General features: G+C 46.6%; 1 protein-coding gene across 2 annotated transcripts; it reads left to right on the top strand.

Annotated features, from left to right (window-relative positions):
• The first annotated feature begins 696 nt into the window (after positions 1 to 696).
• On the top strand, positions 697 to 24,456 carry TMEM150C (transmembrane protein 150C). 2 transcript variants are annotated; one of them, XM_056855691.1, is made up of 8 exons: positions 697 to 759; positions 16,259 to 16,340; positions 17,105 to 17,158; positions 17,973 to 18,005; positions 18,135 to 18,202; positions 20,738 to 20,865; positions 23,131 to 23,308; positions 24,243 to 24,456. In XM_056855691.1, exons 1-8 carry the CDS (start codon positions 750 to 752, stop codon positions 24,449 to 24,451), a joined length of 762 nt encoding a protein of 253 aa, XP_056711669.1. In that variant the 5' UTR covers positions 697 to 749; the 3' UTR covers positions 24,452 to 24,456. The 2 variants fall into 2 exon arrangements, with proteins under 2 accessions (XP_056711669.1, XP_056711668.1); XM_056855690.1 differs by lacking the exon at positions 697 to 759 and adding an exon at positions 13,736 to 13,816.
• Positions 24,457 to 25,773: the final 1,317 nt, after the last annotated feature.

The raw sequence follows: 25,773 nt of genomic DNA, 5'->3' as shown, positions 1-25,773 counted from the left end.
ATGCCTTTAGTGTTTAGCAAATCCTTGGAAATTGGATCCAAAAGAACATAAGAAAAACCATCTGGATCAGACCAAGATCCATCAAGTCCAGCAGTCTGTTCCCACAGTGGCCAACCAGGTGCCTCTAGGAAGCCCACAAACAAGACGACTGCGGCAGCATTTCCCTGCCTGTGTTCCAAAGCACCCAATATAATAGGCATGCTCCTCTGATCCTGGAGAGACAAGAAGAAGAAGAGTTGGTTTTTATATGCCTACTTTCTCTCCCACTTAAGGGAGACTCAAACCAGCTTACAGTCACCTTCCCTTCCCCTCCCTACAACAGACACCCTATGAGGTAGGTGGGGCTGAGAGAGTGTGACTAGCCCAAGGTCACCCAGCTGACTTCATGTGTAGGAGTGAGGAAACAAACTTAGTTCACCAGATTAGCATCTGCCGCTCAGGTGGAGGAGGGAGGAATCAAACCCGTTTCTCCAGATCAGAGTCCACCACTCTTAACCACTACACCATTAAGTCGAGCATCAGTTTGCCAAGGAAACCAGACAGTGCATGTCTTTCCTCATGAACTTGCTGGGCCATTAATCTCTTGTCTTTTTGGATTTTGTAAGCATCATTAAGTTTGAGCACACACTGTGTTGTTTTTTGGTGGGGGCGCATCTGAGATATTGTAACTAACCCTCTGCCCTCTGTCAAGCAGGCTGGCAGTAGCGTGTTGACCATCCACAAAAGACCATATATGCTGCAGCACTCGGATGCTTCAAGGTGAGTTTAGTCCTCTGCATTGAACTCCCTGCTACTAATTAACGTCACTTGGGACACGAGCCAAATGGAGATGCAAGGCTGGTTCTCCGGCAAAGTCACCCAAGCAATTGCTTGGAGCGGAGGCTCTGAGAGGCTGCACCTAATTCTCTGCCTGGAAGATGTGTTCTCTGTTTGGCCAAGCACACAATCCACAATAGCTCTCTAGACTAGTACCTTGCTGGAGGCCCAGTTCAAACCCAAGAGGCCACACATGTGCTGTTTTGAGATCTTCATGAAGCCACTAGGAGAGCTCATCCACATCTTTGGAGTCTAGTCATCAGTGTTTGGATGATGCTCAGTTCTGCCTGTCCATTCAATTCCTGATGTACTAATGCAGTGTCTGGAAGTGGTGAAAGGCAAGATGAGAATGAACAAACTGAAACTTAATTCAGATTTATTATGTCATCTCTATGGGTCTTCCAGTAGGTTTAAAAGACTCATCAGCAAGTTTAAAAGACTTGGCGTGCAGAAGGTCCCAGGTTCAATCCCCGGCATCTCCAGTTAAACGGACTAGGCAAGTAGGTGATGTGAAAGATCTCTGCCTGAGACCCTGAAGAGCTGCTGCGGGTCTGAGTAGACAATACTGACTTTGATAGACCAAGGGTCTGATTCAGTATATGTGCTCAGATAAAGCAGAACCGAAACTTAATTCAGATAAAACAGAAGGGCTGAGGGTTGTGTGTAAAACCAGTTTGGAAATAGGTATACAACCTGTTTTGAATGGGGTTATATTCCCATTAAAACTGTAGCTTTGCAATCTGGGAGTGTTCTTGCATTTGTCTGTGTTCCTGGATATGGAGAAGTGGCAGGGGATGCTTTTTACCCAGTTATCTTGGTTCAGCAACAGTGACTGTTCTTGAGAATAGTGATCTGGCCCCAGTTACAAATGCCTTGGTAGCCTCCAAGTTTGACTGCTGTAATGGGTTCTGTGTGGGGCTGCCTTTGAAGGTGGCCAGGAAACTTCACCAGGTTCGTTATGGGGCAGCGAAAATGTCACCTGGGGGCAGCAGCAATGAGTTTGTTAAACCACAAACCTCTTTAGTCCAGCTACACTGACTTCCAGTATGTTTCCCAGACCAATCTGAAGTGGTGCTTTTCAGCTTCAAATCAGGTCAGGTCCAAATTACCTAAAGAACTAAGGTTATGGAAGGGTGCTCTGCTATTAGGAGTTGTATTATCACACAGGTGTGTTTGACGGGGACCAATATGAAAGTAGCAACCCCTAAACTGTGGAACTCCCTGCCCAATTAGATTTATTATGGCACCTCTGTGGGTCTTCTGGCAAGTTTAAAAGACTCATTTGCTTTGGGAGGCCTTTAATAGGATTTTATGTCATATTCTAGTCTTTATGCTCTAAGTGTTTTATGATTTTATGGATTATGTTGTATTTTAATTAAAGAGACCTCGACAAAGTCCTCCTAATGAATATATCTCCATCTCTCCTTAGCAGAGTGGGGTTCTCATCATTTTAGCATTCTCATTGTCTTTTTTTAGAATGATTCAAAGGGGAAAGACTTGTGTTAAAGCTAACTATATTTCCATGCACACAAAACTTGATGTTGAAAGCAGGCCTTTTAAAATATTGGGAATCCTGAGCAGGCATTCATTTGGTGCAAAAGTCACACATTTCCTGGACAATGTGGTGGGGTGTTTGTGTGTGTGTACGTGTGTTTGCTTGGGGGGGGGTTTCCTTGCCTGGGTTCAGTTTTGAAAAATCACACAATGAAGGGTAAAGCCCGACTTTTTCTCAGGCAAGCAAAACCAAAAAATGCGCAGGTTTAATATCCCTTATCCTAAATGCTTGGGATCAGAAGTGTTCTGTATTTCGGACCTTTCCGTATTTTGGAATATTGGCATATACATAATGAGATATCTTGGGGATGGGACCCAAGTCTAAACACAAAATTAATGTTTTATATACCCCTTATACACGTAGCCTGAAGTAATTTTATACAATATTTTTAATAATTTTGTGCTTGTGGGGCATCGCGGGGAACCTGCTGTTGGCGTGACCATTTTGTTACCCTTTGTGGGTGCTCATAACGTTTTTGATTTTGGATCATTTTGGATATCGGGTCTCCAGATAAGGGATTCTCAACCTGTATTAAGACACACATGAATTAGAAAAGTGGATTTCGTTTTCCAGTGGATTACAGGGAGGATTTAAGAACAGAAGGAGCTGAGTGGAATAAAACAAGAAGTCTGTACGCTAAACTATAATCTAAAAGGATCTGGGATTGTAAGGAAATGGGCTGGGTGCTTCACCTTGAGAATTACCATTTTCCAGATTCATGAGATTTAAAACATGGAGGGGAAGGGGGAGTCTGTAGAAAACTCCAGGAATCGGAGAGAATGATGGCCGGGTCAACTAAGATTCTCTTTATCTGCTTCCCTTGTTAATTCCAGTCACTCTGAGGCCTTCAGCAACACCCATCTTCTGTTAGGTCCAGTTGAGTAGTTCAGTTGTTTCCAGAGTTGTTTCCTATTATCTTACACAAAAAACTCATGAACACTAATTACTGAAGCCTGCCAAACTTGGAAGAGGGGGAATCATCTTTTCAAGCATGGATGTTCTGTTCTACATAAACCTTGGTACGTGTTGCTATAATAGGCCTCCATCCAATTAAATAGCCAAGACCTATTTAAACATAGGGTTGCCATCTCTGGGCTGGGAAATCGTTGAAGATTTGGGGAGGGCAGGGTTTGGGAAGGGGAGGGAGCCCAACAGGGATACGATGCCCTAGAGTCCATCCTCCGAAGGGGCCATTTCCTCCAGGGGAACTGATGTCTGTCATGTGGAGATCAGTTATAATTCCAGGAGATCTCCAGGCCTCACCTGGAGGTTGGCAACCCTATTTAAGCCAGTACGACAAGTTAGTCCTGACTCATATTTTTGTCCTACTTTTCCTCCAGGGAGTCTGATGTGATGTACAGTGTTCTGCTCTCCCTTGCTTTATCCTCACCAGGTTAGGCCAAGAGAAAGTGTCTAGCCCAGACTCACCTACTGAACTTCATGGTTGAGGGAAGACCCGAACTTGGGTCTCTTCAGTCCTAATCCAATCGCTACTGTAGTTGTGACTGAACTTATGTCTTACTGCTTTTAATGCTGTTCAGATGCAACTAACTTTAGCAGGAACAGTATCTTGTGAGTCTAATCACATTTTGCAATACGAATAAAAATGTTTTAGATGAAGCCAGCACCACCAAGTAAGTGAAGTTGTGCCCTGTTTGCATAATTTAAAACACAAAATGGGGGTGGGGGTGGCGGCATACAGCTTGAGGTCTTCTGTGGAGCTGAAGGCCTGGCTAGTGTTGTCATTACCTCTGAACAACCTGACACTAACTCCTGGATCTCCAGATCCTAGCTTGAGACTCTAACCACTGTACCACACTGGATTTTATGGAGTAGCTGCGCCCTGGTTGAGTCATGCAAGTCAGGTGGTAGCAAGTTGCCCACTGGTTGCTGATAAACCTGGTCTGACGAGTCCTTCTTTGAAGGCTAAAACTGCCCTTGAAAGGGCCTTGCCCCTTCCCCCTGCATTTTACTGAGATTAACCAAGGCATGAAGGCTGCCAATGTTGTTGTGGTTGCCTAGCAATGGCCACTGAGAGCATTCATTTCTTAAAGCTATAGGTGCTGCTTCTATTATTTTGGAGAGTTTTACCCCCATATATGTGGATATGCGTGCGTAAGATTTTTCTGCAAACATGGAGCTTTTCTGAGGTTTGTAGAAAGATCTTTCTTGTCTATTTATAGCTCAGATCTCTGGATTTGCGTAGCCACATATTTGGATACATTGAGAAATAAATATATTGATGATAATGCCAGCCTTCAGAGTCAGTCTTACAAAGCAAATCCTAATCAGGTCTATACAGAATCCTACTCAGGTCTGTTCAGTGAGGCTTCCTCCCAGGAAAATGTTCTCACGATTGCCCTGCCAATTGTGGTGGCACAATGGGTGCTTTCAAAAAAGGGATTTTCCCCATGGGCACTCTGCAATGGCATGCCCTCGCGTGACTGTACTATCTTAGCAGTTACATAATTTAAATTGTTCCAGACCGTCTTCTCTATGCTCCTGCTTGTACAATGTACCATGGTAGTCCCACAGAACAAAATTCAACCCAGCCGTGTGAGAATTTAGGATGCTGGTTGGGGGGAATTATTTTCCAGACTGGACCCTCTGTATTCTGGTATCTGGCCTAGGGAGATGTGACTGTCTTTGTTGGTCTCTAACTTGCTACTGGACTCAAATCTAGCTCTTCAGGGCATGGAGTAAGGGTCACTGGGGGCGTGGAGGGAGGAGGCAGTTGCATTGTGCAGGAGGTTGGACTAGATGACCCTTGTGGTCCCTTCCAAGTCTATGATTCTATCATTCTTTTACTACAGACCGACATGGCTACCCACCTGAAACTCATATTCTGGCAGGGTTGGGTCTGATTGAGTGAGTTGTCTGCCCCTCTCTGTTGACCCCTGGAGACTGGCTTCCTGTGACTTGCACATGTCTCCAAGATGTGTCAACTCTCTATGCGGTGAAAGGGATACTAAATTCATTCTGGCTTTCACAATCTGTGTCAGAGCGTGTTGCCCGAATGAATTCTTTCTGGGTCCTGTTAAATGTTCCTGAACAGAACCTAGCTGTTCAGTTTATCCCTACCAAGGGCAGAACATCCGGCTCATGACATAAGCAAACGAGTCAGTGGCTGCACGCCGCCCCGTGCCTGGCCATTCCGTTCTCGCTTCGTGCATTTGACCAGTGGATACTATTTGCAGGAGCGGTCAAAGTTTATCAAAAGGACTATTGTAGCCTCTTGGTTTGTAGAGCAGAGTAAAGCTTAATGCCCCATCTCTCGTTTGGAACTCGCAGAGTGAGGAGGGGAGGGGCTGTGGCTCAATGGTAGAGCATCTGCTTGGCATGCAGAAGGTCCCAGGATCAATCCCCAGTATCTCCAGTTAAAGGGACTAGGCAGGTAGGTGATGGGAAGGACCCCTGCCTGAGAGCCACTGCCGGTTTGAGTAGACAGTACTGACTTTTATGGACCAGGGGTCTGATTCAGTATAAGACAGCTTCATGTGTTCATGTGAGCTCCACCATCCGGCCTTCCTAATCCGCGTAATCCTGCCATTAATAGCTGGCTGTTAATGTTACCGTGATTCCCTGACGGTTTATCTAGCACGAGGCATTTGCTGACTCAAGGAAGGTGCTCCTATGGGCAAGAATGGAACCAAAGATACAGGCTTGGCATGCAGGGGCCATTGCAAAGTGCAGGTCACATCTACGTTCTACAATGCACACACGCACACCCCCGATGACAATGGCTGCATCCACAAATTGTTGTAAATAAGAAATAACTAGCATGATGGCAAATGGCCTATTAACTACAATCTAACAATGGTCTAACACCTTTGCGCTATTTCAATATACTGCAAAAAGGAATATTGTATTAATCTATGGTTTATATGTTCTTACCTTGTTGATGTTTTGTATTCAATTATAAGCTTTAGAAGAAGAAGAAGAAGAGTTGGTTTTTATATGACGACTTTCTCTACCACTTAAGGAAGACTCAAACCGGCTTACAGTCACCTTCTCCTCCCCTCCCCACAACAGACGCCCTGGGAGGTAGGTGGGGCTGAGAAAGTGTGACTAGCCCAAGGTCACCCAGCTGGCTTTGTGCGTAGGAGTGGGGAAGCAAATCCAGTTCACCAGATGAGCCTCCGCCGCTCATGTGGCGGAGCGGGGAATCAAACCCGGTTCTCCAGATCAGAATCCATCGCTCTGAACCACTACACCACACTGGCTTTAGATGAACAACAGTGGTGCTCTTGTGTGAGACATTGGGAGACTCTTTTTTCTTCGCAGTTAAGTCTCTGGTAAATTGTTAGCTTGTCGTTAATAGACCGCTTGCCATCGTGCTGGTTATTATTTACATGGTATTGCCTGTATCGGCAGAGGTTATTTTTTTGTTTTGTTTATAGTAGTCCACACATTGCTGGATGTCGCTCTGTTGTTTCACTACAGCTGTGTAGACCGCCCAGTTGCGAATGACGGCCATAGTGCTGTGATAGCACAATATCCAGTGTTGTCTGGATACAGCCAGTGGGTTGGAACCAGCAGAAGAGTTCACAGAAACGCTTAGCACAGCAGATCTTTTCTCTCCCAAGCCCCCTGCCACTCGTCCCGAAATTTCCAATGACAATTGCGAGAGCTTTGCAAGTGTAATGGGCCCACAGTCACAAGAGGGCAAATAAAGTAAAAACCCCTTTCTCCCTTCTCTGTTGATGGAAGAGAGAGAAGAGGACAGAAAAGCAATCTTACTCGATTTCTCTTTGTCCCTGCAACGGCCCATCCTGTTCTGCTTACTTTCTCGTCTCCCAGTCCTCAGAGAAAAGTTGTGGGTTCCTTAGGGAAGGTAGGGAAAGAGCCATCTCTATAATGCCTTTGGTAAATTTATCCGCTGGATCCAGCCCAGTAAATTGCTAGATGAAAGTTCCTACCCCTAGCAGCAAAAGGCTTCTTTCGGCTTGTTGGGGAGCCAGGGATATCCTGTTCTGCTTACTTTCTCGTCTCCCAGTCCTCAGAGAAAAGTTGTGGGTTCCTTAGGGAAGGTAGGGAAAGAGCCACTTCTATAATGCCTTTGGTAAATTTATCCGCTGGATCCAACCCAGTAAATTGCTAGATGAAAGTTCCTACCCCTAGCAGCAAAAGGCTTCTTTAGGCTTGTTGGGGAGCCAGGGATATCAGCAGCCCCTAGAAGCGCTTGCATTTATTTATTTATATCCCACATTTCTCTCCAGTTGGGACTCAAAGCAGCTTTAGAACATCGTTCTCCCCTCTTCTACATTCTCACAACAACTCACCCAATCGAGGCGAACAGAAGCACACACAAACTTGCACAAAGGAAATGCAAGAGATACAAAAAAAGATTTTGAGGGGCATATTGCTAAACACATCAAAACAAACAATAAGGAATTCTTTAAGTATATTAGGAGTAGGAAACCAGCTAGGGAAGCGGTTGGACCATTGGATGACAATGGGAGGAAAGGAACTCTAAGGGAGGATAAAGCGATTGCTGAAAAACTACATGAATTCTTCTCATCTGTCTTCACTGTTGACGATACAGGGCAGGTTCCTTCTCCTGAACAGAGATTTTGGAGAGGGGAGAATGAGGAACTGAGACAAATAGTGGTAACAAGGCAGGAAGTCCTAGAACGTCTAGACAAACTGCAAACTAACAAGTCACAGAGACCAGACGGTATTCATCCTAGAGTTCTTCAAGAACTCAAATGGGAAATTGCTGAACTTCTAACAAAGACATCTAATATGGCCCTTCGATCAGTCTCTGTTCCAGAGGACTGGAGAATGGCCAATGTAACACCCATTTATAAAAAAGGTTCCAAGGAGGAACCAGGAAATTACAGGCCAGTTAGCTTAACATCTGTTCCGGGTAAATTAGTGGAAAGCATTATTAAAGATAAAATTGTCAAGCATATAGAAGGGCAAGGTCTACTGAGCAAAACCCAACATGGCTTCTGTAAAGGTAGGTCCTGTCTCACTAACCTATTAGAGTTTTTTGGAAGCGTCAGTAAGCATGTGGACAGGAATGAGCCTGTGCATCTGGATTTCCAAAAAGCTTTTGACAAAGTCCCCCACCAAAGACTGCTAAGCAAACTTCATAGTCACGGGATAAGTACAAGTCTTATGGATTGAGAGCTGGCTGAAAAATAGGAAGCAGAGAGAAATCAATGGTCAGTTCTCACAATGGCGGGATGTGAGCAGTGGGGTGCTTCAGGGATCTGTGTTGGGACCGGTGCTTTTCAACCTGTTCATCAATGATCTGGAGTTGGGGTTAAACAGTGTAGTAGCCAAGTTTGCAGATGACACCAAATTATTTAGGGTGGTTAAAACAAAATCAGACTGAAGAGCTCCAGAAGGATCTCTACATACTGGAAAAATGGGCATTAAAATGGCAAATGAGATGCAATGTGAGCAAGTGTAAAGTGATAAATATTGGGGCAAAAAATCTCAACTTCACATATACACTGATGGGATCAGACCAAGAAAGGGATCTTGGGGTGGTAGTGGATAGCTTGATGAAGATGTCAACCCAGTGTGCGGCTGCTGTAAAAAAGGCAAATTCCATACTGGCCATAATTAGGTGAGGAATTGAGAATAAAACTGCTGATAGCACTGCCCTTGTACAAATCTATGGTGAGACCACACTTGGAATACTGTGTACAGTTCTGGTCACCGCACTTAAAAAAGGATATTACAGAGCTTGAGAAAGTGCAGAAAAGAGCAACCAAAATGATTAGGGGACTAGAGCAACTGTCCTATGGGGAGCAGTTAAGACACTTAGGGCTGTTTAGCTTGGAAAGAAGGCGGCTAAGGGGAGATATGATAGAGGCCTATAAAATTATGCATGGTTTGGAGAGAGTGGACAGGGAGAAGTTTTTCTCCCTCTCCCATAATACTAGAACGCGGGGTCATCTGTTGAAGCTTGAGGGTGAGAGATTCAAAACAGATAAAAGGAAGTATTTTTTCACGGAACGCATAATTAAATTGTGGAACTCCCTGCCCCAGGATGTGGCGATGGCTGCCAACTGGGAAGGCTAAGAGGGTAGTGGACATGTTCATGGAGGAGAGGGCTATCCATGACTTCTAGTCACAATGGATACTAGTCATGATTCACACCTATTCTCTCCAGGATCAGAGGAGCATGCCTATTATGTTAGGTGCTGTGGAACACAGGCAGGACGGTGCTGCTGCAGTCATCTTGTTTGTGGGCTTCCTAGAGGCCCCTGGTTGGCCACTGTGTGAACAGACTGCTGGACTTTATGGGCCTTGGTCTGATCCAGCAGGGCCTTTCTTATGTTAGGTAGGCCAGGCTGAGAGTTTGTGACAGGCCCAAGGTCACCCAGGAGCACCTTAGAGACTAACAGAATTTATGGCAGGGTATGAGCTTTCATGAGCCAGAGCTCACTTCTTCAGATATCTGCCAGCATGTTTTTTAGTCTTTAAGGTACTACCGGACTCTTGCTCTTTTCTGCTGCTACTGACAGACTAACATGGCTACCCATTGTGATCTATCTCCATGGTCACCCAGTAGGGTTGACAGGTCCCTCTTCGCCACCTGCAGGAGGTTTTTGGGTCAGAGCCTGAGGAGGTCGGGGTTTGGGGAGGGAAGGGACTTCAATGCCATAGAGTCCAATTGCCAAAGTGGCCATTTTCTCCAGGGGAACTGATCTCTGCTGGCTGGAGGTCAGTTGTAATAGCAGATCTCCAGCTAGTACCTGGAGGTTGGCAACCTTATCACCCAGTGAACCTCCGTGATATAAGTGGGGATTTGGAGCCGAGTCACCAGGGTCCTAGTTAGGGTTGCCAGTTCTGGGTTGGGAAATACTTGGAGATTTTGGGGGTGGAGCCTGGGGGGGCGGTTTCCATAGTGGCCATTTTCTCCAGGTGAAATTATCTCTTGTCTCCTGGAGATCAGTTGTAATCCCCAGATATCTCCAGCCACCACCTGGTAGTCCACCACTCTATCCACTACATCACACTGGCTGTGAGTGTGCCCCAGGCCTCCCCCAGTACAGGCATACCTCATTTTATTGCACCTCGCTTTATTGCACTTTGCAGACATTCCTTTTTTTACAAATTGAAGGTTTGTGGCAGCCCTGCGTCGAGCACGTCTATCGGAGCCACTTTTCCAACAGCATGCGCTCACTTCGTGTCTCTGTGTCACGTTTTTAGAGATAAAGTATTTTTAATTAAGGTATGTACATCTTCTTTTTAGACATGATGCTATTGCACCCTTCATAGACTACAGTATGATGTAAACATAACCTTTATATGCACCGGGAAATCCAAACTTTTTTTAACTCGCTTTATTGCGATATTCGCTGGAACCGAACCCACAATATCTCCAAGGTGTGCCTGGATCTGATGGTTGGGGTTAACTCAAAGTCAGTCTGGAAAGATAAGCTCTCAGAGAAGGAGAGTTCCAGTCTAGGCTTATGCCTGCTTGACCACATCAGAAGAGAGATCTAAAGACAGGAATGGTCTGATTTCATGACACATGTACCCCTTCAGGAGGCAGTGGTCCCTGAAGCGACCATTCCACTAGAGACCTCCACACAGCCCCAAGAAACAGAGTCACCTCCATCCTCTGCTGCTGGGAAGATAGGCCTGACCCCTTCCTCTGATTCTATCCCTTTCCTACAATCTTTGCATCTTTGGAGAGCTCTTCCCCCTTCCGCCGTTCCAAATCCCATGGGGGCAGAAGGCATCACAGCCCCACCCAAGCGAGTACGCACCAGCAGAACAGAATGAGCCCCCCACCCCAATTCCTTCGCTTATTTTGTTTTGTTTATATCCTGATTTTCAGACCCTTGTCTCCCCCAAAACGGCTCACATCAGTAAAGAGAGACAGGCCCTGCCTGCAGGATTAAAAAAATAAAGAGGCAAAGACACGCCAGGAAAGGTGAGTGGAAAGAAAAGGGAAGAGGGAGAATGGTTGGACAGGGTCCGAACAGAGGGAATTGATCTCGAACTAGGACTCCGCTCAGGTGGATAGCTGTGTTGGTCTGCACTGCAAGAACAAGATTTGAGTCCAGTCACACCTTACAGATTAAAAAGATTCCATAGGGATAATATTGTCAACCTTGACTTTCGAAAGCTTATAACCTATAAATGGGGTTGCCAACCTGGAGATCTCCTGGAATTAGGACTGATCTCCCTGAGACAGAGATCAGTTCCCCTGGAGAAAATGGCTGCTTTGGAGGGTGGACTCTATGGCATGATAGCCTGCCGAGGTGCCTCCCTTCCCCAAACTTCTCCCTTCTCAGGCTCCACACCCAAAATCTCCAGGTATTTCCCAACCCAGAGTTGGCAACCCTACCTGGAGATCCTGTTCTTTAAAGTGCTACTGGGCTCGAATCTTGCTCAGGGGCTGAGCTGATTGTCCCTTGCTAGTATTCTTGCTTGCATGGAAGACCATGACCTTCAATGCACGGCTGTTTCCCTTGCTGGCACCCCTCCGACAAGTTGGGGTCTTTGTGTTGATCATGCATGCCGCTTCTGACCGTCAGCGGTTGCCTCGCTCTCCTCCCTGCTTTCCGCGCGTTTTGCCCGCATTTTCAAACCTGTGATCAAACAGGTCTCTGAAAACCTGGGCACAACGCGAGGAAACGCGGGGGTGGGGGGAGCGTGGCAACCTCTGACGGTCGGAAGCTGCATGCATAATCAACACAAAGACCCAAAGTTGTCGGAGGGGTGACAGCAAGGGAAACAGCTGTGCATAAAAGGCCCCTGTGGCCTCCTACAAAACCCCACCCTCCCCTGGCTCCACCTCCAAATCACCTGAACTCCACAGACAACCATGAAGTTCTCCTGGGACCAGGGTGGGGATAGAGATAGACCAGTGGTTCCCAAACATTTTGAGTCATGGAGCACTTTTCAGGAGAGACATTAGTCACGGAGCACTCATTCTCACCTAGCACCTATATGCTAAACCGAATGACAGTCGCATTTTTCTTTCCAATCTCTTCACGGAGCAGTAGGAGATGTTTCGCGGAGCACCAAGGGCTCTGTGGAGCACAGTTTGGGAACCGCTGCGATAGACAATTACTCCCCTCCCTGATCTCTGCAAATAGCAAACACGTTTCTAGAAAGAAATGTTCCAGCCTAGCTCTCCTTTCCCATGGTATAGTAGTTTTCTATGCGTAGGAGCTTTTTAAAAAAAAAAATTCCATGAGCGAAAACTCCATCCTGTTAGCTCCCATCTGTAGTAGGGTTGCCAACTGTGGGTTGAGGAATTCCTGGAGACTTGGAGATGGAGGGTGGAGTGCCATACAGTCCGCCCTCCAAAGCAGCCATTTTCTCCAGAGGAATGGACCTCTCTAGACTGCAAATCCATTGTAATTCCAGGAGACCTGCAGGCCCCACTTGGAGGTTGGCAGCTCTACCAATCTTGAGGTGATAGCACACCTCATGTTTTGTTGGTGTGAATGAGGCCAGTGTAATGGGAGCACACCATCAAGATCAGCTTTTCACATGTCAGTGAGGCAATGCCAAGCTGCACAACAGAAGAGAGATGTTTGTAAAAGTCATCCACCACATCACCTGACCTGGATAGTCTAGGCTAGCCTGGTTTTGTCAGATCTCAGAAGCTAAGCAGGGTCAGCCCTGGTGAGTACTCGGATGGGAGACCACCACGGAAGTCCAGGGTTGCTATGCAGAGGCAGGTGACGGCAAACCACCTCTGAAGGTCTCTTGCCGTGAAAACCCAACGGGGTCACCATAAGTCGACTGTGACTTGACGGCAAAACAAAATTACTTCAGCAAATTGTGAATTAGGCCTCAAAGTAGGGTTGCCAGCCTCCAGGTGGGGTCTGGAGATCTGGAATTACAGCTGACCTCCAGACGACAGCGATCCATCCCTCTGGAGAAAATGGCTGCTTTGGAGGGTGGCCTGAATGACATTATAACCCACTGAAGTCCCTCTCCTCTTTAAGCCTCACCTGATCCAGGTGCCACCCCCAATTCTCCAGGACTTCCCCGACCCAGAGTTGGCAACCCTACCTCAAACAGGCCTTGTTTTCTCCTTGGCTTGTAGGAGGCAGTCTGTCAAAACCAGCTTGCTGTATTTGATTGCTGCATCTCTGTGGCCTACCACTTGGGACCTAAATGCCCTTCTGGTTTGCATTTTCCTTCTTCCCACACTACTGCAATAACTCCCATGTTCTGACTGGGGAACATGGTGCAAGGAAGCCCTTAGCAGCCCCCCACCCCAGATTAAACCTCCCAGGACAGAAAAAAAGATTCTTGGCGGGGAGGTTCCAATTTTGAGACTTCTAGCCTTAAAGCACTTTGTGATCTCCTGACCTGAATACACGCAGATGGCAGAGACCCCTGGAAAAGGAATGGCCAAGACGCAAGGCTACAAAGCAGCCACTGAGGTGCCAAAGGATCGCGTAGAAACATCCCAACCTCCAGCAAGTAGACGGCTGGGTCCGTGGCTTACATGTGAGTCTGCCCCACAACAGGGGCTCGGGTCCTACTGTGATGTCCCCCATGCTAGGTTACAGCCCTACACCTCGGATAATTGCATCCGCACCCTGGTATGGGAGCTGCATTTCTGTGGCTTTGTCTTACGGTGGATCTGTAACGTTTGACAAAAAAGCACCACATAGTTGGTGCCTGTTGTGTCCGGGTGCCATGCAGTTGTTTCCTGGTCAGGACCAGGTGGGGAAGGAACACCTGTGCACCCTGGCCCCACACTTGTGGTTCCAGGTCTTTAAAGGTTGCAACAGCACTGTGTAGGGAAGCCAGAAAACAATGGGGAGGGTCTCTGGCTCAGTGGTAGAGCATCTGATTGGCATGCAGAAGGTCCCAGGTTCAATTCCAGGCATCTCCAGTTAAAGGGAACAGGCAGGTAAGACCCCTGCCTGAGACCCTGGAGAACCGCTGCCAGTCTGAGTAGACAATACTGACTTTTTTAATTCCATGAGCGAAAACTCCATCCTGTTAGCTCCCATCTGTAGTAGGGTTGCCAACTGTGGGTTGAGGAATTCCTGGAGATTCGGAGATGGAGTGTGGGGTGCCATAAAGTCTGCCCTCCAAAGCAGCCATTTTCTCCAGGGGAATGGACCTCTCTAGTCTGCAAATCCATTGTAATTCCAGGAGACCTGCAGGCCCCACTTGGAGGTTGGCAGCTCTACCAATCTTGAGGTGATAGCACACCTCATGTTTTGTTGGTGTGAATGAGGCCAGTGTAATGGGAGCACACCATCAAGATCAGCTTTTCACATGTCAGTGAGGCAATGCCAAGCTGCACAATAGAAGAGAGATGTTTGTAAAAGTCATCTACCACATCACCTGACCTTTTCAGGAAAGAGATATATATGACTTTGATGGACTGAGGGTCTGATTCAGTAGAAGGCAGCTTCGTGTGTTCAGTGTCTCCTGGGCCACTTCCACTGCATAAAGGGCGCTCCTGTGAATGTCCATGCTGGAAAGAATTGTGTCTTGAGATGACGTCAGGAAATCTCGCTCTTCTGTGATGGCCGTTTCATACATTCTGGTGACAACATGGAGCTGGTTAATGCACTTGCCCAGTGACAGTCGTATTCGTGTGATGGATCTATAAACGGCTGACCTGTGGAACATAGGCCTGCTCTATGCAATCCCCTGCCCTTGTAGGTAGGACTGCCAACTCCAGGTCGATAAATTCCAGAAGATTTGGCGCCTGAAGAGGGCAGGGTTTGGGGAGTGGAGAGACATTATAGTGCCATAGAGTCCATCTTCTCAAGCAGCTGTTTTCTTCAGGGGTACTGATCTCTGTTGTCTCGAGAGCATTTCTAATTTCAGGAGATCTCGAGGCACCCCCTGGAGGTTGGCAACCCTACTTATATGGGTGTTCCATAGTCACTCAAGTTGGGTCTTTGCCAAGTCACAATTACTGTGTATGTGTCATGAATGAAGCTTATTTATGAATGAATACCCTTATGAATGGAGCTTATGAATGAATACCCTTATTTTCTCAGGTTTCCCGTTGACTTTCCACTGCAGCATGGTGACTTTTTTCCTTCTTCTAGGGAACTTATGATATTTTTTTCTCCGCTTTCCACATTGATTGCTATTATGTTAAGAGATTCTGTGTAGTCTATATGTTTTTTGTTGCTGCCAATTATATTTGATCGTCGTCTAGGTACAGCATTGCTGGGTTTCTGTCTGTTTCTTTGTTGTGCTTTTTATTGCACGGCTCTCCTTCTGATGCAGTTCTCTGATCTTTTGATTGTTACGTGTTACCTTTTAAAATTTTCTGTCAAAAATCCATCTTCCCAAGAGTGTGGGTAGAAAAATCTAATGATAGTCATGTGTGTTCATATGATCTTAGATATCAGGTGCTGGGAAGGATCTTTCCCTTCCCAAGATCCCTGGAGGATTGCTACCATTAAGAGCAGACAATACTGAATTAGGTGGACTAACCTTCTACAAGGTAGCTCATATTGGGATATTTGGTTAATACAGCAAAGTTTGCCCAGTCATGGAAGCATGATATTGAGTGCAGTAAATAAATCTCCCAAGAAGTATATTGCAAAAATTAAAACTTATGTTTATTCTAGCAGATTCAGTTCACATTCGGGTTGCAGTCGAAAGGAAGAGAGAAAAGCCTAATCTAAAAAGTACTTTTCCTATCGCAAGTGGCCAGCTGATCTGGCAACATGTGTATGGAAGTATGAGGCATTGTTCCTACTGGAGAGATCTGTAAATACCTGTGACTCCATGAAAAGCCATGTGGAGATTGGAAAGAACAATAGACGCAGAAAGAGAGAGACGAGGGGTCAGAGGGCAGATCCCAGGTTAAGACAAAGAGCTCAGGGCACAGTTCCCCCTGGGGCTGACTAAATGCTTCAGTCTTGGGTGTGTCCTTTGCTTAGTTTTACTTCTTTTTCTTTCTCTCAGGCATGGATGGGAAGAAATGCAGTGTATGGATGTTCTTACCTCTTGTACTGACACTGTTTACCTCAGCGGGACTGTGGATTGTGTAAGTGGCTTGTGATTTCTTCTTTTTTAATGGTTCCTGGAAGGAAGCGTTTCTTCAACATATAGCATGTGTCAAGGTGAGGTAGCTTATCACTAAGGGAGCATTATTGTGGTTAGAAGATCTCTCTTGATATACTCTATTCTTTTCCCGGTGAGACATATTTTGTCTCTTGAAAATACCTGTTTTCAGGAAAGAGATATATATAGGTATGGGTGTTCCGCATCTGAAATATAACTAAAATTCTACCTCCACAGAATCCAAATTTTGTGCCAAGGAAATCTGAATTCTCCAGGCTCTGTATATTAGCTCTATATGTATCTATGTATACATCACAGTTGCTATGCAGAGGCAGGCCATGGCAAATCACCTCTGAACATCCCTTGCCTTGAAAACCCCTTAAGGGGTCACCAAAAGTTGGCTGAGACTTGATGGCAAAAAAAGAAAAAAGGCCATCAAGTTGCAACCAACTTTTGGCAACTCTTGCAAGGGGCTTTCAAGGCAAGTGAGAAGCAGAGGTGGTGTGCCAGTGCATTTCTCTGCAGCCTTCAATCCATGAACCTGGCTAAACTGCTGATTCTGGCTTGGCTTACTCGTTTTGAGCTGTGCTGCTCAAATGCAGGTGGAGCTCCCCATAGCCTGATTCCCTGTTGAATGACACCTTTGCTGAACTATTTGCCTGCCTCCGGGCTACCAATTATAACATCCCCTTCTTTCTCAAACAGGCAAAAAAAATGATATCAGCTTCTCCATTTCTCTTTTGGCAGATATTTTATAGCTGTAGAGGACAACAAAATTCTCCCACTAACGGTGAAAGAAAGGTAAAGTACTTGAAAAGCTATTTTCTAATGGCAAAGGCCTCATTATTCAATATTTTGAATACTTCACAGCATCACGATTATCAGGTTGTGTGTGATTCTTGGGAACAATGGTGAGATGCTAGAATTAGCTTTGACTCAAGCTTAGAGTTCAGTCCTCCTGATAGGGTCCAATTCCCCTGGTGGGATGGGGGAAACCCCCCCCCCCATGTTCCTGTTGCCCGCTGTTGCTCCAAGAACACCTGGCTTCTTTTTTCGCTATATGTACTATATCTCATCATGGGAAAAATGAGGGGGGGGAACCTCAGAGCTGGCTGTGATGCTGTGTCACTTCCAATATTTAAAAAGAGGAAAGTGACATGGGTAGCTTTAGGAATTGGTGGGAACTCTATGGTTTTTCCAAAGAGTTCCCGCCAATTCCTAGAGCTATCCATGTCACTTCCATTTTTTTACCACAAGTCATGTGGCGCTGCAGCTGGCATCACGGCCACCTCATATCCCCACCCACAACCCTCCCACCAGTTGCCAACGTAGTTCCTGAGTGGAGACAAATTCTCGGGTCCTGGTTGTTTGTGGTCCAGGCCCAAACAACGAGAAGAGTGTGAGTCAGTATCGGTACTGCACCAAGTATCTTCTTTGTTAGACATTATTCTGTGATAGCCTGTTTACTCTTTGCAATCTGCTACTAGCACTGTGCTTTGGTTGAGTTGTGAAACACATTGAAAGTTTAAAATTGGCTAGAAAACAGTCTGCATTGAGCCGTGAGCTCTATAACAATGTGACAAATTGCAATATTTTTCCCCCCAATTTCACTTAGGAAACCAGGTCCCCTGAAGCCGCCTTATATAAGGTAATGAGATCATTTTCCTCCTCTCCATTTCAATAAGGCCCATTCCTTGTCAATGGACTTTTATTGATTGCTTTAATCTTTGTTGCAGGCTGAGTAAGAGTTACAATGATACGCGTTATATTTTTGAAGTATTGCAGGTGATGCCCCTCCTGCAAGCTGTGTGTTTAGCCAAGTCATGAACATGGCAGCATTTCTAGGTAGGAAGTGCATGAAGAACGCCTGGTTTCTTTTCTCTCTCTCTCTCTATACTATATTTTATCACGGAGTAGTCAGACTCTGCCCAGTAAATGTCAAGATCAAATACTGGAGAGTCAACGAGGTGTAGATACTGTGGCATAGTTCTCACAGAGGAGTTAAACCTTCGTTTGAGCAGCTCAACTTCAGACCGCAGGCATGGCTTTGCATCGCACCAAAAGAAAACATAAAACACCCTGCACATGGAAGTCAAGCGTGTAAAGGGAAAAGGATTCTGACCTAGCCTTCTTCCTGACATGTTTTCAGTAGTAAAATAATTGTTATCTATCTGTATTAGGGCTGTGCATTTATTTTCTGGTAAATTTTGGGTTCAGGTTAAATGGACTTGATTTTTCAGGAAAACTGAAATAAGCCGAATACCCATACCTGTAAATGGGTATTTTGGCATTTTTAAGGTTTTCCCCCAAAAACCGGGTCTATTATAGTCAGTGGGAATTTTTTTTTTTGAAGCATTGCTTTCCTATGGAGAAGGGGGCAACCCCTTTGGGGTTCCATAAAATTGGACTGTGTCCCCCCAAACTTTACCAGACTTCGGAGTTCATGCAAGGAGAATCCCTTGCAGATACCCTGAAAATGTGGTAACTACCTCAAAAAATGCCCCCCGGAGCTCCTCAAAAAAAAGATTCCCATTAAGAAAAGCCTTGGGAAAGCAAAAGCTCACAAAAGCCAAATCCCTATTCGGCTTTTTGGGCGGTTGGCTATCCAGCTTAGGCTTTATTCTCTGTTTCAATATTCGGCCCCAAATAAATCCGAAAAAAGCCGAAATGCCTTTTTGGGATTTATTTTTGGGTTGGTAAACCCGATATGCACAGCCCTAATATGTATGCCTGGAATTTATTGTTTGTGTGTGTTATGTGCTGTCAGGTCGCTTCCAACATGGTGACTCTATGAATTAATGACCTCCAAAACATCCTATCATTAAGACCTTGCTCAGGTCTTGCGGGCCAAGGGCCGTGGCTGCCTTTATTGAGTCAGTCCATCTCATGTTGGGTCTTCCTCTTTTCCTGCTGCCTTCAACTTGTATAGAAGACTGTTAATCATGTGAGTCTGAGGTGGTACAGCCCAAACTCAGGTCTACTGCTCCAATGAGAACTAGGCTTATAATGTGATTATTATAGGGAATGTTTGTAAAATATGTGGATGAAAAAAAAACATTCATGCTTCCCTTTCTTCCCATCTGTTCAATCTTTGGAATCACTTCACCGTTGCCACGATTTTTTTTTATTTGCATGACACTTTCACCAGTTTTGAGTGCTTTAAAATCCCGCATAAGTGTGACCACTGCACGTGTCATAACTGTGGTGCTGTGCCATTTTTATGCAGCACGCATTTATGTGCTACAGGTCACAGTTCCCATGTAATAGGCAGGAACTGAGATATTGTCGCTCATAGCATCTTTGTCAATACCTACACACCTCGTTGCCTGTGGCAAGTAAAAATTGCTTCTTGGCGGGCAGACATCGGTTTTGCATGTGGAAGTCTAGTGTATGTGTCTGTGTATTTGACTATATACGCAAATACGATTCGTATATACGTACAAAGGGATACATAATGTAAATCTTTATTCAGAAGCCATTGAGGTGTTTTCAATTTATCAAGCATGTATGCACACAGGATCTCTTAAAAGCATAACTAATCTGTGTTTCGTTGTCTTTTCTCGGTTTTAGTTTATTAACTGAAAGCAGGCTGTGATTTTTAGCAGCGGAACAGTGGGGAGAGGCAAGGGAGGGAGGGAAGCTCAATCCCTTCCCTCCCAGCTATTTTCCTCCTCAAACATTTTCTCCAGTTGCTTTTTATTTTTCGCTTTGGTGTGTGTGTGTGTGGGAGCTATCTGAATACTTTCTTACGCATGGTGAACACCTGCTGGAGGGAATTACAGTGAAGAGAAAAATGGCTAACAGGGAAAGGAGGTAGGCAATATCTCTAAATTAGGGGCTGAAAATAGGTTGACTGGGTATCAAGGAGAACAGATCCTCATGGACAGAAGAGGGACTTTTGACGGGCTGTTCATGAAGCCAAAATTTCCTCTTTTATGCAAGCACGCAAGGTATAAACAAGGGTCACCTTCATTAGACAAGTTGAAACAAACAATTCCAGAGATCCTACTGAGATAAATGGTGGCCCTGGAGAGGCTTACAGGGCCCTAGTGGGGGGTGTTGCTTCACGTTAACCTGGAAGTAACCTCCATGAATCAAGCATGGAGGGCGTATCAGTAGATGTACCTTCACATGCATGACCTCACACAAATGTCCTGCAGACAGAGGGGCAGTAGCTAACCCAGTGGGTCAGCTGGGGCAAAGTAATCGGCAAAGATTACTCAGCTCTTGGTCTGCTGAGCTCCTGCAAGTATTTGCCTGGTAGCAGACAGTTTACGGGCGCTTTGCAAAACCTAGCTTTTGGGCCTCAGTTTGGATTTGTAATTGCGGTTAGATTTGGAGCTTTAACGGCACGTTTGTGTGACTCTTTTCCTCTCACAGCCCTCGTGGTGGCCGTCCTTCGCTTCATTCAGCTAAAGCCAAAGGTCCTGAATCCCTGGCTCAATGTGAGCGGTCTGGTGGCGTTATGCTTGGCCTCCTTCGGAATGACTCTCCTTGGCAACTTCCAGGTGCGCTGTTCTCTCTCCTGCACATAAATACACCCAAAGCTGTCTGATAGTGGATCAGACCATCGGTCAGCCAAGCTCAGCCAGCGTGATGTAGTGGTTAAGAGCGGTGGTTTGGAGCGGCGGGCTCTAATCTGGAGAGCCGGGTTTGATTCCCCACTCTTCCACATGAGCGGCGGGCTCTAATCTGGAGAACCAGGTTGGTTTCCCCACTCCGCCACATGAAGCCTGCTGGGCGAGCTTGGGCAAGTCGCAATTTTCTCCAAACTCTCTCAGCCTCTCCTGCCTCACAAGGTGCCGGTTGTGGGGAGAGGAAGGGAAGGCAATTATAAGCCACTCTCAGACTCCTTAAGGTAGAGAAAAGCAGGGTATAAAAACCGACTCTTCTTCTCAGTCTTGTCTACTCAAACTGGCACTGGCTTTCCGGGGTCTCCCTAAACAAGGTTACACCCACATTAGTTTAATGAGCAGGGTAGGATTGGACTGCATGAACAAATGTCTCTGCATTGTAAATGAATCTCCTGCCGTTTCTTGTATGGCCACACGAGGGCCGCTTCTGTGAGCCTGGTGTTTCTTGGTAGTGGTCCCTGGCTCAGTGGGTAGCCGTGTTAGTCTGTCTGCAGTAGCAGAAAAAGGCAAGAGTCCAGCAGCACCTTAAAGACTAACAAAAATATTTTCTGGCAGGGTATGAGCTTTCGTGAGCCACAGCTCACTTCTTCAGATACAGCTCGAATGTGAATCCATCTGTCTTTAAGGAGAGGAGAGTGAATTTAGACAAGCATTAGTATGTAAATGTTAACAGTATGTAAATGTGAATAGCAGGTGTGATGGGATTAGGTGTGGTATGCAGAAGAGTCTGTGATGTCCAGGGGAGAGATGGGTGTGGAGAAATCAGCATTGGTCATGAGCCATGAATACACAGTTTGCTTCATTCTTGGGAGCAATTGGTAAGTTCAGGGGTGTCGAGCTCATTTGTTACGAGGGCCAGATATAACATTAATGTCACTTGGTCTGGCCAGGCCTCGCCAGCCCAGATTGGGACTGGGGAGGGGGTTGCCTGGGCTGCCTTGCACGGTGTACATTACCAATTTTTAAAAATCTCCAAAAAGCCCCGATGGCTGCCACAAGAACTAGTCTAGAAGACCAGGAAAATACAGATTTTCCCACCCGTGCAGCAGCTATCCTGGCCTTGCTGCGTCCTTTCCCAAAATATCACAGCAGATCAAGTTTGGGAAAGATCACAGGAAGGACAGGGGAAACCTAAGAGGTGCACAAGAAGAAGAAGAGTTGTTTTTTATATGCCGACTTTCTCTACCTCTTAAGGGAGAATCAAAGCGGCTTACAATCACCTTCCCTTCCCCTCCCCACAACAGACACCCTGTGAGGTAGGTGAGGCTGAGAGAGCCCTAAGAGAGCTGTGACTAGGCCAAGGTCACCCATCTGACTTCATGCGTAGGAGTGGGGACACCAACCCGGTTCACCAGATTAGCGTCCGCCGCTCATGTGGAGTAGTGGGGAAATCAACCTGGTTCTCCAGATTGGAGTCCACCGCTCTTAACCACTACACCATGCTGGCTCTATGACAAAAGCACTATGATGCTGCAGGGGAAGTGAGGGGGGGAACCTATTTCCCAACAGCATCCACAGAGGGAGCTATTGGGCCTGTTGGGGAAACCCACATGTATCCCTGGGAACATGTGGGTTTTCCCAAAGGGTACCTTTCTGGGACTGTTTCGGGTTGAGAAAAAGGCATGGGTGAGAAGGCTGAAGCTCCTTTATCCCATGCACCACGGTTCTGATCCTAATTGGGCAATGTGTGGAAAAGAAGTGAGGGAAACCCTCAGATCACATACAATTGCATTACATCTCACGCAAGGCGGGGACCCTATACCCAACCTTTGTATCCCATAATTACACTGTGACCACAACTACCAAACCCTTTGCAGATTCCACTGTATTTATTAGGAAAGCTGTTTGGGGAGGGGCTGTGGTCTGCTTTGCACACAAAAGGTGCCAGGTTCAATCCCCGGCTCCTCCAATTTAAAGGACCAGGCAATAGGTGATGTCAAAGACCCTGAGCCCCTTGGAGAGTCGGTGATAGTCTGCATAGACAGTACTGACCTTAGTGGACCAGTGGTCTGATTCAGTATAAGGCAGCTTCATGTATTAATTGTTGGAGTTAATAAATCAGAATCATTATGAAATTTGGGTGAGTGTTTTTTCCCCCCACTGGTCTTGCAAAGAGGTCACAAGTTCTTTTCTTGGCAGCTTTCCAACGATGAAGAAATACATAATGTTGGCACTTCCTTGACCTTTGGGTTTGGCACCCTGGCCTGCTGGATTCAGTCTGCGCTAACGCTCAAGATAAACTTGAAGAATGAAGGAAGGAAAGCTGGAATCCCACGAGTTGTCTTGTCTGCAGCAATAACCCTATGCGTAGTCCTTTGTATCCTTTGGAGTCTATACGTTCCCCCCCCCCAAATTTGAACAATCAGTTTCAAGATGATGATGAAGAAGAGTTGGTTTTTATATGCCGACTTTCTCTACCACTTAAGGAAGAATCAAACCAGCTTGCAATCACCTTCCCTTCCCCTCCCCACAACAGGCACCCTGTGAGGTAGGTGGGGCTGAGAGAGCTCTAAGAGCTGTGACTAGCCCAAGGTCACCCAGATGGCTAGTTCACCGGATTAGCCTCCGCTGCTACCATAAATAAACCAATAACATCCAGTAGACAACGCAATAGGATTTGACTTGTAAAACTCTGGAAACCAACCAGAGGTGAAGCAAAGCATAAATATTAACATGAAATGTTGAATGAATGCAAATATTACCTAGTAGTCTACATCCCGTAACGCTTTACGCCTAGCTTCTTTCTGAAACATACTGTTGCAGTTCAGTCCCATTTCCTGTGCTAAAAGCCCTCTTAAATAATTCAGTTTCGCATAGCTTATGGAAAGCCATGAGGCAGGGAGCTTTCCTGACCTCCTCTGAGAGCTAGTGTGGCATAGTGGTTAAGAGCAGCAGACTCTAATCCGGAACCGGGTTTGATTCCCCACTCGTCCACATGAGTGACAGACTCTAATCTGGAGAACCGGGTTTGATTCCCCACTCCTTCACACAAAGCCAGCTGGGTGACCTTGGGCTAGTCACAGTTCTCTCCGAACTCTCTCAACCCCACCTACCTCACAGGGTGTCGATTGTGGGAAGGGGAAGGGAAGGCAATTGGAGTCCACCGCTCCTAACTACTACACCACTACACAACCATCTAAAAGCAGCCTCTAATTTCCCACAGTCCTGTACATGGCAAGACTTGCTACCATTGTGCCATCCGCATGCTCGTGCTCCCAGGTGTATCTTCCTTGACCCCCCCACCCCTTCAGATTTCATCCTGATGGGACAGAAGTTCCACATGCACGCGTCGCGGATACAGTGGGGCATGGTGATGTGCTTCCTCTGCTTCTTTGGCACCTTTGCGGTGGAGTTCAGGCACTACCGGTTTGAGATCGTTTGCTCCGAGTACCAGGAGAACTTCCTCAGCTTCTCCGAAAGCCTGTCCGAAGCGTCCGAGTATCAGACGGATCAGGTGTGACCCAGCCTCTCCGCCCTTTTCCCCAAGGCGCTGGGCATTTGCAGTCACATGACTCTACTCACCGCTCCATTTCCTGCTTCTTCTTCTTTTTAAAAACACCTTATTTCCCATGCCTGTAATCACTGGCAAGTTGGCAAAAAGTTAACCGGCGAGGCAGGAGTCGACCTACGAGATGCGGAGCGGCTGCCACGCTGCACCCTTTGGCTCTTCCTTTCTTCCGCAGCGTAACAAGATAGCAAAGGGGCGTGGAGCGTTCTGCCCAGAGGGTGATTATCAACTGTTTAGGGGTCCGGATGGGGGACAGAGCCAGAAGTCTTGTCCATTCTTGGGTGAACCTAGACTCGAGCCCTGCAGCACCTTAGACCAACCAGATTTTTTTGGGGGGGGGGGCATAGAAGCTTTCTGGAGTCAAAGCTCCCTTTGTCAGAGCTCTGACTCTCCAAACCTCTGTGGTTCCTGGCCTCTGGGTTTTCTTGGTCCTCCCGTTCACTCTGCTCTCTGGCCTGCTGCAGTACAGACCAAAGGCCAGGGGAGGGGAGGGGACGACATGGAAAAGCCACGACTGCTGAGTTTCCTGTTTTCAGCAGCGGATTGAAAGGTAATCTCCAGTTTGCAGTCCGGCAACACAACTCTTCCTTCCACAGCGTAACAAGACAGCAAAGGGACATGGAGTGTTCCACCCAGAGGGTGATTAATTATCAGCACGGGAACACATGAAGCTACCTTCTACTGAATCAAACCCTCGGTCCATCAAAGTCAGTATTGTGTACTCAGACCAGCAGCGGCTCCCCAGGGTCTCAGGCAGGGGTCTTTCACATCACCGACATGCCTCGTCCCTAACTGGAGATGCCGGGGATTGAACCTGGGGACCTTCTGCATGCCAAGCAGATGCTCTACCACTGAGCCACAGCCCCTCCCCGGTTTAGGGGTCCGTGTGTGGGGAGCAGCTCTCCAGGGTCTCAGGCGGAGGTCTTTCACATCACCTGCTTGCCTCGTCCCTTTAACTGGAGATGCCGGGGGTTGAACCTGGGACCTTCTGCATGCCAAGCAGATGCTCTACCACTGAGCCACAGCCCCTCCCCGGTTTAGGGGTCCAGGTGGGGGGGGGGAGAGAGAGAAGTCTTGTCGATTCTTTGGTGGCCCTAGACTCGAGCCCAGTAGCGCCTTAGAGATCGACAAGATTTTGAGGTGGCATAGAAGCTTTCAAGAGTCAACGCTCCCTTCGTCAGAACTTTGCCTCTCCAAACCGTATACCCCCCAAATTTTGTTGGTCTCTTAAGGTGCTACTGGATTCGAATCTAGCTGTTCTACCGCTGACTGAC

This window comes from Euleptes europaea, chromosome 9 (genome assembly GCF_029931775.1).
Source record: "Euleptes europaea isolate rEulEur1 chromosome 9, rEulEur1.hap1, whole genome shotgun sequence".
Classification (NCBI taxonomy): domain Eukaryota; kingdom Metazoa; phylum Chordata; class Lepidosauria; order Squamata; family Sphaerodactylidae; genus Euleptes; species Euleptes europaea.
Note: the sequence above shows the minus strand (reverse complement) of the source record. Positions and strands in the feature narration are given on the sequence as shown.

Coding starts and splice junctions, on each gene's coding strand:
- TMEM150C (XM_056855691.1), top strand. Junction 17,159..17,972: donor CCACTAACGGTGAAAGAAAG/GTAAAGTACTTG, acceptor AATTTCACTTAG/GAAACCAGGTCCCCTGAAGC. Junction 23,309..24,242: donor AACCCTATGCGTAGTCCTTT/GTATCCTTTGGA, acceptor CCACCCCTTCAG/ATTTCATCCTGATGGGACAG.